The following is a 13,830-nucleotide window of genomic DNA, read 5'->3' on the forward strand; positions in this document are numbered from 1 at the left end:
CTATTGGTTCTACCTGGCACAAACACTAATTAAAACATAAAAACATATCTAAATAGAGGCTAGATGAATTATTTATTACTGAACAGGAACAAAAAGCAAGGAATAAAAATAAAATTGGGTTCCCTCCCAACAAGCGCTATCGTTTAACGCCTCTAGCTAGGCATAAAAACTAGAATAAATCTAGGTATTGTCATCTTTGGTATGCAATTCTTCAATTGAACACTTATAACCTTTAGGAGTTTCCTTCTTTTTATTAATGATCAAACTCCTAGGCAAGAAATCAAGAAATTCATTTGTAGCGAAAGGTTCCTTAATGATAGCGAAAAAGTTGGGGTGAACACTTATTGATTTGAGATCCGCATTTTCCTTACTAGAAGATTCACCCTTATTTTTAGGAACATACATAAATTTGGCAACTTCGGTAGTAGGAGGATTTGAAGTGTTTCTTGCGGCAGAAAAGACAGACCCTAAATTGGTAATAATATCCTCAAGTTTATCAATTCTAGTGGAATCTTGATCTATCTTTTCATTAACTATGGGTTCTTTTTCTCGAAAAAATTTCAGAGTAACTCCTACCTTAGATCCATACTGGGTAATTTGGTTGTGGATATTTTTATCCAAATTCTCAATCAACTCTATAGTGGAAACTTTATTTTCGATAATTTCAAGCCTTTGCATCACATGTTCCAAAGTTAAAATAGTTTCATTGACCAAAAGAGGTGGTGCGCCAAACAAATCTAACATAGCATTATAAGAATCAAAAGTATGGCTACCCAAGAAATTCCCTCCGGTAATGGTATAAAGAATATATTTGTTCCAAGGAGTGATGCCTACATAAAAATTGCAAAGAAGAACGGAAGTAGATTGCTTCCTAGTAGATCTATTCTGAGCATTGCAAATTCTATGCCAAGCATCTTTTAGATTTTCTCCCTCCCTTTGTTTAAAATTAAGAACTTCAAAATCAGGAGTACTAACAGTGATAGAAGGACTAGCCATAACAGCAAAATAAACAATCTAACACACGGACACACAACAAGCAAGCAAAAAGAGACGAACGAAAAAGGGCAAATAAAACGGCAAAGGTGAAGTGGGGGAGAGGAAAACGAGAGGCAAATGGCAAATAATGTAATGCGAGGGATAAGAGTTTGTGATGGGTACTTGGTATGTCTTGACTTGTGCGTAGATCTCCCCGGCAACGGTGCCAGAAATCCTTCTTGCTACCTCTTGAGCATGCATTGGTTTTCCCTTGAAGAGGAAAGGGTGATGCATCAAAGTAGCATAAGTATTTCCCTCGGTTTTTGAGAACCAAGGTATCAATCCAGTAGGAGACTACACGCAAATCGCCTAGTACCTGCACAAACAAATAAGAACCTTGCAACCAACGTGATAAAGGGGTTGTTAATCCCTTCATGACCACTTGCAAAAGTGACATCTGATAAAGATAATAAGATAAATATTTTTGGTATTTTTGTGGTAAAGATTGGAAAATAAAGATTGCAAAATAAATAGTAAACTAGAATTGTAGATTCGAAACTTATATGATGTAAAGTAGACATGGGGGCCATAGGTTTCACTAGTGGCTTCTCTCAAGGTAGCATGTATTACGGTGGGTGAACAAATTACTGTTGAGCAATTGATAGAAAAGCGCATAGTTATGATGATATCTAAGGCAATGATCATGAATATAGGCATCACGTCCGTGACAAGTAGACCGAAATGATTCTGCATCTACTACTATTACTCCACACATCGACCGCTATCCAGCATGCATCTAGAGTATTAAGTTCATAAGAACGGAGTAACCCATTAGGCAAGATGACATGATGTAGAGGGATAAACTCAAGCAATATGATATAAACCCCATCTTTTTATCCTCGATGGCAACAATACAATACGTGCCGTTTCCCTTTCTGTCACTGGGATCGAGCACCGCAAAATTGAACCCAAAGCTAAGCACTTCTCCCATTACAAGAAAGATCAATCTAGTAGGCCAAACTAAACCGATAATTTGAAGAGACTTGCAAAGATATCAAATCATGCATATAAGAATTCAGAGAAGAATCAATATTCATAGATAATCAAGTTCATAAACACACAATTCATCGGATCTCGGCAAACACACTTCAAAAGAGTTACATCGAATAGATCTCCAAGAAGATCGAGGAGAACTTTGTATTGAGAACTAAAGAGAGAGAAGAAGCCATCTAGCTAATAACCATGGACCCGAAGGTCTGTGGTAAACTACTCACACATCATCGGAGAGGCTATGGTGTTGATGTAGAAGCCCTCCGTGATCGAATTCCCCTCCGGCAGATCACCGGAAAAGGCCCCAAGATGGGATCTCACGGGTATAGAAGGTTGCGGTGATGGAAAAGGTGTTTCGTGGCTCTCCCCGAAGGTTTTAGGGTATAAGAGTATATATAGGCGAAAGAAGTAGGTCGGTGGAGCTGCGAGGGGCCCGTGATGGTGGGGGGCGCGCCCTCCTTCCTCGCGGCTTTCTCACTGCTTCCTTGACGTCCACTCCAAGTCTCCTGGATTGCGTTTGTTCCAAAAACGATCCTCGCGAAGGTTTCATTCCGTTTGGATTCTGTTTGATATTCCTTTTCTGCGAAACACTGAAATAGGCAAAAAAACAACAATTTGCATTGGGCTTTCGGTTAATAGGTTAGTCCCGAAAATAATTTAAAAAAGGTATATTAAAGCACATTAAACATCCCAAAAAGATAATATAATAGCAAGGAACAATAAAAAATTATAGATACGTTGGAGACGTATCACGGAGCAACGTAATCAGTAGGAGGAGGCGGCCAAAGCTTAGGAGCCGCGATCACACTTACTTCACGCAAAGTCCAACTAGCAACCAACATTTTACCTTTTTCCTCCGTGCTATACTTACTAGCATATCCAATAGACTTCATATAACTCTCCAAATAGTCCACCGTAGCAGCCACCAGGGGAACCTCTTTATCATGAGTAAGATCATTCCATGATTGCCAAGCGCGCCATATAAGCATAAGAAAATGGTCACATTCGACATCGTTACAATTAATTAGCAGGTTTAGCAACCACTCTTCCCCACTGTTAATAAGGAGTTGGTCACAGGGGAGCGACCAGACGCGCCTCATGGCCACCCAAATGCGATGTGCTTGGTTGCATGCAACCAATGCATGGTAGCTGTCGTGGAATTGTCACGGCAGATGTCCTCTTGCAAGGACTTGATCGTGGAGCCATCGCAACTAGGAAGCTTAAAGGGGTTAATCGGGACAAAGGACACGTGAGGTTTATACTAGTTCAGCCCCTTACGGTGAAGGAAGGCCTACGTCTAGTTGGGATGGAATTGCTTGAGGTTTCGATGACCAGGGAGCGAGATATGCTATGCCCGGTTCTCGATCTCTTGTTTCTTCTGTCCCTAAGCCGCCAGTGGGTCGTCCCCTTATATACATGGGTTGACGCCCTACGGCTTACAGAGTCCCGGCCGGCTCATAAACAGTGTCCGGCTCGGTGACTAGTTATTTCTACCTTACAATACAAGTCGCGCCCTCATGGCGGTTTATCACCATGGGCCATAAAGCGTCTGTGGGCCACTAGACCCTTTACTGAACCGCCATCTTCACGTCTTGGTCTTGGGCTTCAGATGGGCTTCTCTTTACGTAACTCGGCCCCCCTGGGCGGCTTACGTAAATAGTTATATCTCCAACATTAGGCCCCAGATTGATTTGAACCGGTTCATGTCAATCTTTAAAAACCTTATAAACTAGCCCTTAGTCCTCTGTTTTGCGCGGAAATTCTAACCCGCCGTGACGTCATCATCTGGATCCGGGTCAAATCTCTGTGACGTCATCTTCAATAAAATTCATTTTTTATTCCGCCATATCCTCCAACGAATCTTTGCCTTTACTGATCATCCCGAGAATCAAGGTGTCGGGGCCGCTGGATAATGATGCTTTGGTCTCCTCGTTTCTCGCGCCATCTTGGTCAGCCCCTCCTTATAAATAGATGCGACCTAGGCCTTCTCCATTTCCTTCAGTCGTCTTCCTCCTCACACTTCTTCCTTTGCTGCTCAAGCTCCGCCGCCGCCGCCGTCGAACCCCTCGTCTTCACCGACTCAGGCCGCTACATCACCCTGATTCCGACCAGAAAACGACGGCGACTCTCCGCAGCTCTTCCGCATCTGTGAGTTCCTCTTTTCCCCTTTCTCAGATCTGCCTTGAAATCGTCTTGAGTTCGTCGGTGTTCATCACCGCCCGACGCAGACCTCCATTAGTTTCACCTCCAATGGTTTTATTTAGATTATAGAAACAACATAGAACTGCTGCGGAAAATATTTGTACTTATCCTGTATAAGAGCAGATCTCATTTCCCTTGTTTTGGAAACCCTCCGCGAGTATATGAACTTCTCTGTACTGTTTTTAGGTCTAGAAATATTTTCTTTCTCAGAACCTCGTTTGATCCAAAATAATGATTGCAACTTGTGAAACCTGTTTGTTCCACACTTAACCAAAAAACCGCATCTGTTGACTCTACTTCAGCCATAATAATTCATGTGACCGGTTTAAAATAATACCGTTTGTCAGCACTGCTTGCTTATGGCGACTTAAGAAAACCTTAATCATCTTTAGTACCTGCAGCTGCTAATCATTATCACATAGTTACCTGTATATCATTAGGCCCCTTCTTAAGCCGCCATCTCAGATAACCCAATAATGCTTATTCTCCGGGTTATAATGAACTGGAAAATTTCCTTTATCTTGTTGTAGGCTTCAATTTACCCAATGGCACCCAAAGCTGTTAAGCCTCCGATTACCTGCAACTGGGTCCCATCCATTGTTACAGAAAGCAAACTGTCCGAGTTTGTAAAGTCTGGCCATCTGCCCAAGAAGGATGTCATGTCTTATCGCGCTCCTGACTCGTCTGAAGAGAAACCTCAACCCAAGGAAGGGGAGGTGATCATTTTCACCAATCACATGAGCCGGGGATTTGCTCCTCCCAGTTCAAAATTCTTTAGAGACATTTTGCACTTCTTTGACTTAAGACCTCAAGACATCGGGCCCAATTCGGTGTCAAATATCTGCAACTTTCAAGTTTTCTGTGAGGTCTACCTTGGAGAAGAACCCAGCCTACTTTTGTTCAGGGAGTTGTTCTATTTGAACCGGCAGAATGAACGCGCCAACGGACCCAGTCTAGAACTTGGTGGCATCTCGATTCAGCGACTAAGAGACTGCCTTTTCCCTTATGCTAAACTGCCGAGTCATCCAAAGGACTGGAACCAAACGTGGTTCTACTGCCAGGACACTTCTCCGGCTGGTGAAAACCCGCTGCCCGGCTTCCGTGCATTGCGTCTTGAACCTACTCACCCGCTGCCGGATAAGTTGACAGCTACTGAACGTCTGCCACTCACCCCCAAAATCAAGAAGATAAAAGCTCTTTTAGGGAACGGCTTAGATGGCATTGACCTGGTCCGAGTCTGGGTTGCTTGGAGAATAATTCCGTTAAGCCGCCGCCCCGGCTTAATGTGTAATTATTCAGGCGAGAAAGATGACCCTCAGCGTCATAGCCCTGACGACTTACCAGATGACGTAGTGGAAGCCACAACTCAGTCCTTGTTGAAGGAGGGCACAGTGAATAGTAACGCCTTCGGCTTACTACCATTTTGCCAGAAGAACCCGGCCCCTGCAGTAAGTCTCCAGCCGTCGGTTTATTATTATCTGTTTTTTTATCATGTTAGGCTGTATTCTTATGCATAACTCGTTATAACCTTTTACAGGCAAATGGTAACTTCTGGAAAACCCCATATGATCATGAGGCAGCCAAGAAAGCCAGGGCGGTCAAGAGAGCCGAAAAGAAAACCACCAAGCCCACCACCTCAAGGAAGAGGAAGCCAAGTGCCTCTGAGCTGTTTCAGCTTGATGATACTGATGATAATGAGGAAGAGATAACCTTTGAATTTCCCTTTCTCCTTTATCACTACCTTACTGATACTAACCTTCTTTCAGGAAGACACGGGCAACAGCCAACCCGTCGAGGAAGAGGTAATTATAATCTCCTCCGACTCCGAGCTTCAGCCGCGTCAGAAAATTCGAAGAGTAACCCGGAAAGTAAGATTTTCACATCCTTTAGCTTACCAAGATCCTGACTTTCTTTTGAAGTGACAGATTTATGAGAGCCGGAGGCAGACCCGGACCAGCAAAAACGCGGAACTCTCCTCCGGCTTACCTGATGTGACCAGGAAACGCCAGGCTGAGGTTACCTCCAATTCACACCTTCTTTTTCCTTTGGCGGGTTTCATTCATTATCCTCTCAATTTTTCTAACTCCAATTATCAGGATATTTCACCTTCCTCCGGTGAGTCTATGCAGTCCAACATGCCAGCCTTCAAAACTGCTCCCGGGTAATATAAACTTGTTGTACCTTGTGCCTTTATTTTACTCATACTTTTCGTATTTAACCTGTCTACTTTTTCTGCAGTGTGCAAGTAAAGCCCAGCAAAAGGGCCAAAAAGAATAAGCCGCCCCAAGAGCCGGTTGTGACTAAACCAGAGCTGGGCACTGCTGCTCCTGACGCCCCTGCTCACGAGCCGCTGCCTCAACCATCTCATGACGCTCCTATATCTTCCTCTGACCCGCCTACTGAGCAAATCTTCAACAAGTCTGGTAACTCGGAGGCTCCTAGCCTCGCCAAAGCAAGTGATCCGGAAGTTGAGATCCTCAAAACTCAGTTTGTTGAACCGGCACAGCCATCTGTACTTGCCTAGTGTTCTAAAGAAGAGTTGGTAGAACGCCGAAAGGCCAAGCTGGACGTCACCGACTATACTCATTTGAGTATCGGAGAGATCGTCTCCGGCTATATCAATCAAGTACATAGTAGCCGTGACCTGGAAATTGACATGGTGAAGCAGATACAGCAGAAATCTGAGGTATGACTTATGCTAGCTTTCTTTAACCATACTTACTGTACCAGCCCCCAAGTCTATTGCTTACAAGCAAATATGATGTAGACTTTTGAAAATTGCCTAGCACTGTTTATCCGGCTTAGGAAAAAGACTTGTAACCCGGTAACATTTGCGATACACATTAGCCCCCAAGTGCTAAACATCTTTGCTTGCAAAGTGTTTGGGACTTTTAATTTCCATAAACCGGAGTAGTAATTGAAAAATTCTTCAGGATACATTAGCCCCCAAGTGCCAAATATCTTTGCTTGCAAAGTGCTTGGGACTTAACACTATTTACTGTAATCTTGAGTGTTATCTGGTGCAATTCAGGTCATGATAAGTCAATTTGAATCGGAAATTGTTGACCTGAAGAACCGCGTGGCAGCCCAGGAGACTGAAACTCAAAAGGCTAACTCCAAATTCGAATTCAGCGTCTCTGAACAAGAGAAGCTGAAGCAAAATTTTGAATCGGAGAAGAAAATTTGGGCTAATGAAAAGGCCGCACTAGTGACCCCGGTCGAGACAGCAGAGGCATCACTGGCGGAAACAACGGCCGAACTGTCCGACTTAAAGCGCCAGATATCTCGAATGGTCTCAGCAATCTTTGGTGAGTGACTTACTCAAATCTTAAACACTGCAAAACTCCTTGAATGACCTTCTCGGTTGTTTCCTCTGACTCACCTTATGCTTAATAACGCAGGCCCCAGGAGCACAAATCTCAAGCAGAACATGGTGATCAAGCTGAAGGCGGTTTATACTCTGGTGGAACAGCTCTACACCGGGTCACAACGTGCCCTGGCCGTTACGTCTTTATCAAATGATGTTCCCTATCTCCTGCAAGATGTGCTGAAGCGGCTTGCTGTGCTACCTCAGCGGATCCAAGAATTAAGACGAGCATCTGCAAGAGCCGGAGCTATAGCCGCATTGAGCCGGGCCAAGGCGTGGCTTCCAGAACTAGACCCTGCTGATATTGCTCTTAGGTATCCAAGTTTAAAGGAAGATGGCACCGTGTTTAATGATAAAGATTTCACCGCCTGTGTGAAAGATATACGTCCGGTGGCTACTCTTATTGGGAATGACACTGACCTCTCCAAGTGTCAGCCGGGTTATGATAAGGAGAATCGAAGAATCCCCACGCCGCATTATGACGACGTCAGCTTGATCCCTCCAACCCGTAAGCACACCTTTGCTCCTGAAGTCGACCCAACCGGTTTAATAGATGATGAAGCTGAGTTTGAGGCCTTGAGTGGCATTGACTGGGCCTCATCATCCTTCCAGGACAAAGCAGCCGGTGGAGAGGCGGAGAAGGATAACCCGGAGGCTTCAAATCAACCCCAAGAGTAGATTATCAGGCGCCACCTGCTTATGTAGTTGTAGACAAAACAATGCCGCATCATTCAGACTTGGAGAGTCTTGTAATAGAGTAAAAAATACCTTGAGTTTTGCTATGCCTTTGCGTATGCTTATGGCCTTTAGTACTTGCATAAGCCGCCGTCACTATATACTTTATATGAATCTATTATGCCCTTTGCAGAAATACCTTGCATTGCTCTGTAGTGCTTACAACTGTTTTTTCGGTTTATATAAACCAACCCCTGAGGGTAAACTTAACTCCTGAAAATTGGCACATACAAGTTCACCTGGTTCTTAACAACCTGATGTAACTAATATTAATTCTGGAAGATTGTAATGTATTCCATTGTACCTTCAAGAGGGTCACAAGATATCTAATGTTGGCACTTGTAAAATATGATGAACAAAATTCAAGGGTTTCTGATTCGAATACGATCAGTGACCCGTTCCAAAGGGGTTGAGCTAAGATTCGGATACGATCTGTTAGCCCCCAGTGGCTGTGGCGATGCCGATCAAGTGGGTATCGACAGCTATGTTCTCTTTGGTTCGAATACGACCTATGTTTGAACAGGAAGCCCCCAAGTGGCCATAAGAGTTGTTTAATGACGCTGATTTGAATACGATCCACGTCAGACCCAAAAGGAGTTAAGCTATGATTCAGATATGATGAAGAAGCCCCCAAGTGGGTTTGGCAGTATGCCGATCAAGTGGGTATCGACAGCTATGTTCTCTTTGGTTCGAATACGACCTATGTTTGAACAGGAAGCCCCCAAGTGATCACGGCTAGATTCAGATATGATCATAAGCAGGACCAAAGGAAAGCTGGATTCAGATATGATCCGCTTCTCCTTGGTCATCTCCACCACCTGACAAGGAAAACACATAGACCTTTTTGGGAGTGGAAAAAAGGACAGAGGTCCTGCTTTATTGCTTTATATAATATACATAGTATAAGTATATACACATTAGAGCCGACGGCTCAAGTATAATAAGGTCGAAGATGAGCGATATTCCACGGCCGACGGGTCTCCTCCTCCGACTTACGTGAGTCTTTGTGTTCCGGAACGTCGATAAGGTAGTATGATCCATTGTTCAGATTCTTGCTGACCACAAAGGGTCCTTCCCAAGGAGGGGATAGCTTGTGCATGTTAGATTGATCCTGGATGAGTCAGAGCACTAAGTCGCCTTCCTGAAAGATTCTGGACTTAACCCGGCGGCTGTGGTAGCGGCGTAGGTCTTGCTGGTAAATCGTCGAGCGGGCTATTGCCAAGTCTCGCTCTTCATCCAACAGGTCAAGTGCATCTTGCCGAGCTTTTTCATTGTCTTCCTCAACATAAGCCGCCACACGGGGTGAATCGTGACGGATGTCACTTGGCAGGACCGCCTCTGCTCCATACACCATAAAGAAAGGCGTGTAACCCGTAGATCTGTTAGGTGTAGTATTGATGCTCCAGAGTACAGAAGGTAACTCCTCCACCCAACAACCCGACGTCCGCTGTAAAGGGACCAAGAGCCGGGGCTTGATACCCTTCAAGATTTCTTGATTGGCTCGTTCTGCTTGACCATTTGATTGGGGGTGAGCTACAGCTGAAACGTTAAGCCGGATATGCTCTCGTTGATAGAACTCTTTCATAGCTCCTTTGGAAAGGTTAGTACCATTATCAGTTATGATGTTGTGTGGAAAACCAAAGCAAAAAATCACCTTTTTCATAAACTGGACTGCTGTGGCTGCATCACACTTACTGACTGGCTCCGCCTCCACCCACTTTGTGAACTTGTAAACCGCCACCAAGAGGTGAGTCTTTTTATCCTTAGACCTTTTGAAAGGCCCGACCATATCAAGCCCCCAGACTGCAAATGGCCAGGTAATTGGAATCATCCTCAATTCTTGAGCTGGCACATGGGCTCGTCGTGAGAATTTCTGACATCCATCACATTTACTGACCAGGTCTTCCGCATCAGCATGAGCCGTCAGCCAATAAAACCCATGACGGAAAGCTTTGGCCACAAGAGATTTTGAGCCGGCGTGATGACCACAATCACCTTCATGAATCTCACGAAGGATCTCCTAACCCTCTGCAGGTGACACGCAACATTGAATCGCTCCAGTGACGCTGTAATGATGTAACTCGCCATTGACAATTGTCATGGACTTGGACCGCTGGACGATTTGTCTTGCCAAGGTCTCGTCTTCAGGCAACTCTCCCCGGGTCATGTAAGCCAAATAAGGCACTGTCCAATCCGGGGTAACGTGGAGAGCCGCCACCAGCTGTGCCTCCGGGTCTGGTATTGCCAGATCTTCTTCTGTAGGTAACTTAACAGAAGGATTATGCAAAACATCAAGAAAGGTGTTAGGCGGCACCGGCTTGCGCTGAGACCCCAGCCGGCTTAAGGCATCTGCCGCCTCATTCTTCCTTCGATCAATGTGTTCCACTATGTAACCCTTGAAATATCCAGCCACAACATCGACTTCACGACGGTAAGCCGCCATGAGGGGATCTTTAGAGTCCCACTTGCCTGACACCTGTTGAGCCACAAGGTCTGAGTCTCCTAAGCATCTTACCCAGCTCAAGTTCATCTCTTTGGCCATCCGGAGACCATGGAGCAGGGCCTCATACTCAGCTGCATTGTTAGTGCAAGGAAACATAAGCCGGAGCACATAACAAAATTTGTCACCTCGAGGTGAAGTTAATACAACTCCAGCCCCCGAGCCTTCCAACTGTCTTGACCCATCAAAGTGAATAATCCAATAAGTGTTATCGGGCTTCTCCTCAGGTGCCTGTAGCTCTGTCCAGTCGTTGATGAAATCCACCAAAGCTTGAGACTTAATGGCAGTGCGCGGTACGTACTTCAGACCATGAGGCCCAAGCTCGATGGCCCATTTGGCGACTCGTCCTGTAGCCTCTTTGTTCTAAATAATGTCTCCCAAGGGGGCAGAACTTACCACAGTGATAGGGTGACCTTGAAAGTATTGCTTCAGCTTCTGGCTTGCCATGAACACCCCGTAAACAAGTTTCTGCCAATGAGAATATCTTTGTTTTGACTCGATGAGTACCTCACTGACATAATAAACCGGCCGTTGAACCGGATGTTCCTTACCAGCCTCCTTGTGCTCTACCACAATTGCCACACTGACGGCTCGTGAATTAGCAGCCACATATAACAGCAAAGGCTCTTTGTCAACGGGAGCCGCAAGAACTGGCGGCTCAGATAACTGCCTCTTCAAATCCTCAAAAGCAGCATTAGCAGCATCACTCCAGACAAAGGTGTCTGCCTTTTTCATCAATTGGTACAGCGGTAGGGCCTTCTCACCTAACTGGCTTATGAACCGACTTAAAGCGGCAACACGACCCGCCAATCGCTGAACATCATTAATACATGCCGGTTTAGCCAAAGAAGTGATTGCCTTAATCTTCTCCAGATTAGCCTCGATGCCCCTGTTTGAGACCAAGAATCCCAAAAGCTTGCCTGCAGGCACACCAAATACACACTTCTCCGGGTTAAGCATCATTTTGTAAACCCGGAGATTGTCAAAGGTTTCTCTGAGATCAGATATCAAGGTTTCCGCCTCTCTGGATTTTACTACTATGTCATCCACATAAGCATGAACATTGTGCCCAATCTGATTGTGAAGACAATTCTGTACGCACCGTTGATAAGTTGCCTGGGCACTCTTGAGCCCAAACGGCATAGACACATAGCAGAAGGCTCCAAACGGGGTGATGAAAGTCGTCTTCTCCTGGTCCTTAACTGCCATCTTGATCTGATGATAGCCAGAATAAGCATCCAAAAAGCTCAAACATGCACAACCTGCCGTAGCATCAATGATTTGATCAATACGGGGGAGAGCAAAAGGATCAGCCGGACAAGCCTTATTTAGGTCCGTGTAATCCACACACATCCGCCAGGTGCCGTTTTTCTTGAGTACGAGCACCGGGTTAGCCAACCACTCCGGGTGAAAAACTTCAACAATAAACCCAGCCGCCAAGAGTCGGGCGACCTCTTCTCCTATAGCTTTTCGTCGCTCTTCATTGAATCGCCGCAGAAACTGCCTGACTGGCTTATACTTTGGATCAATATTAAGAGTGTGCTCAGCGAGTTCTCTCGGTACACCCAGCATGTCAGAAGGTTTCCATGCAAAGATGTCCCGGTTCTCACGGATGAACTCGATGAGCGCGCTTTCCTATTTAGGATCCAAGTTGGCACTGATGCTGAATTGCTTAGATGAATCGCCCGGAGTGAAATCAACAAGCTTAGTCTCTGCAGCCGATTTAAACTTCATGGCCGGGTCATGCTCCGTAGTCGGCTTCTTGAGAGAAGTCATATCTGCCGGGTCAATGTTATCTTGATAAAATTTGAGCTCCTCTGCTGCACAGACAGACTCGGCGTAAGCCGCATCGCCTTCTTCACACTCCAGGGCCACCTTTCGGCTTCCATGCATAGTGATGGTACCCTTGTAACCCGGCATCTTGAGCTGTAGATAAACATAACACGGCCGTGCCATGAATTTGGCATAGGCCGGCCGCCCGAACAAAGCATGATATGGACTCTTGATTTTGACCACCTCAAAAGTTAACTTTTCCGCCCTAGAATCATGCTCGTCTCCGAAGGCCACCTCTAGCTCAATCTTCCCCACAGGATACGCCGACTTACCGGGCACCACTCCATGGAAGACGGTGTTGGAAGTCTTTAAATTCTTGTCAGTTAAGCCCATGCGCTAAAAGGTCTCGTAATAGAGGCTTTTGATGCTGCTACCTCCATCCATGAGCACCTTAGTAAATTTATAACCACCAACTTGCGGTGCCACCACTAGGGCCAGTTGACCCAGATTATCAACCCGGGGAGGGTGATCCTCCCTGCTCCAGACAATAGGCTGTTCCGACCACCTCAAGTAATGAGGGACTGTAGGTTCAACAGAATTCACAGCCCTCTTATGAACTTTCTGATCACGTTTACACAAACTTGTGGTGAACACGTGATACTGCCCATTGTTTAACTGTTTTGGATGGCTCTGATAACCCGACTGCTGCTGCTGCTGACCTCCTTGACCAGACTGCTGTTGATTATAACCACCCTGGTTTCCCTGAAAACCGGATCCTGAACCACCGCCCGGTGTAGGATCTAGAAGTAGATGTGTCTAGAGGGGGGGTGACTAGACACTTAGTGCTAAAGTTGCAATTTTTAGGCCTCTTTGGTTTGAGTGGAGTTTTAGGCACAATTTCAACATACACAATACATATCAAGCAAGCATGCAAAGAGTATATGAGCAGCGGAATGTAAAGCATGCAACTTGCAAGAATGTAAGGGGAAGGGTTTGGAGAATTCAAACGCAATTGGAGACACGGATGTTTTTCCCGTGGTTCGGATAGGTGGTGCTATCCTACATCCACGTTGATGGAGACTTCAACCCACGAAGGGTAACGGTTGCGCGAGTCCACGGAGGGCTCCACCCAAGAAGGGTCCACGAAGAAGCAACCACCCACAAAGGGTCCACGAAGTAGCAACCTTGTCTATCCCACCATGGCCATCGCCCACGAAGGACTTGCCTC

At 45.6% G+C, this 13,830-nt stretch overlaps 1 protein-coding gene across 1 annotated transcript; it reads left to right on the forward strand.

The window, feature by feature from the left end:
* Positions 1-4,886: 4,886 nt before the first annotated feature.
* On the forward strand, positions 4,887-8,272 carry LOC147970728 (uncharacterized). Its single transcript, XM_087523593.1, has 9 exons — positions 4,887-5,675; positions 5,765-5,932; positions 6,000-6,029; positions 6,153-6,242; positions 6,324-6,388; positions 6,466-6,679; positions 6,752-6,913; positions 7,259-7,535; positions 7,629-8,272. The coding sequence occupies exons 1-9, from the start codon at positions 4,887-4,889 to the stop codon at positions 8,270-8,272; spliced, it is 2,439 nt and encodes an 812-aa protein (XP_087379719.1).
* The last annotated feature ends 5,558 nt before the right edge of the window (positions 8,273-13,830 follow it).

This window comes from Triticum urartu, chromosome 5A, assembly GCF_056163025.1.
Source record: "Triticum urartu cultivar PI428250 chromosome 5A, HENAU_Tu73, whole genome shotgun sequence".
NCBI classification, from domain to species: domain Eukaryota; kingdom Viridiplantae; phylum Streptophyta; class Magnoliopsida; order Poales; family Poaceae; genus Triticum; species Triticum urartu.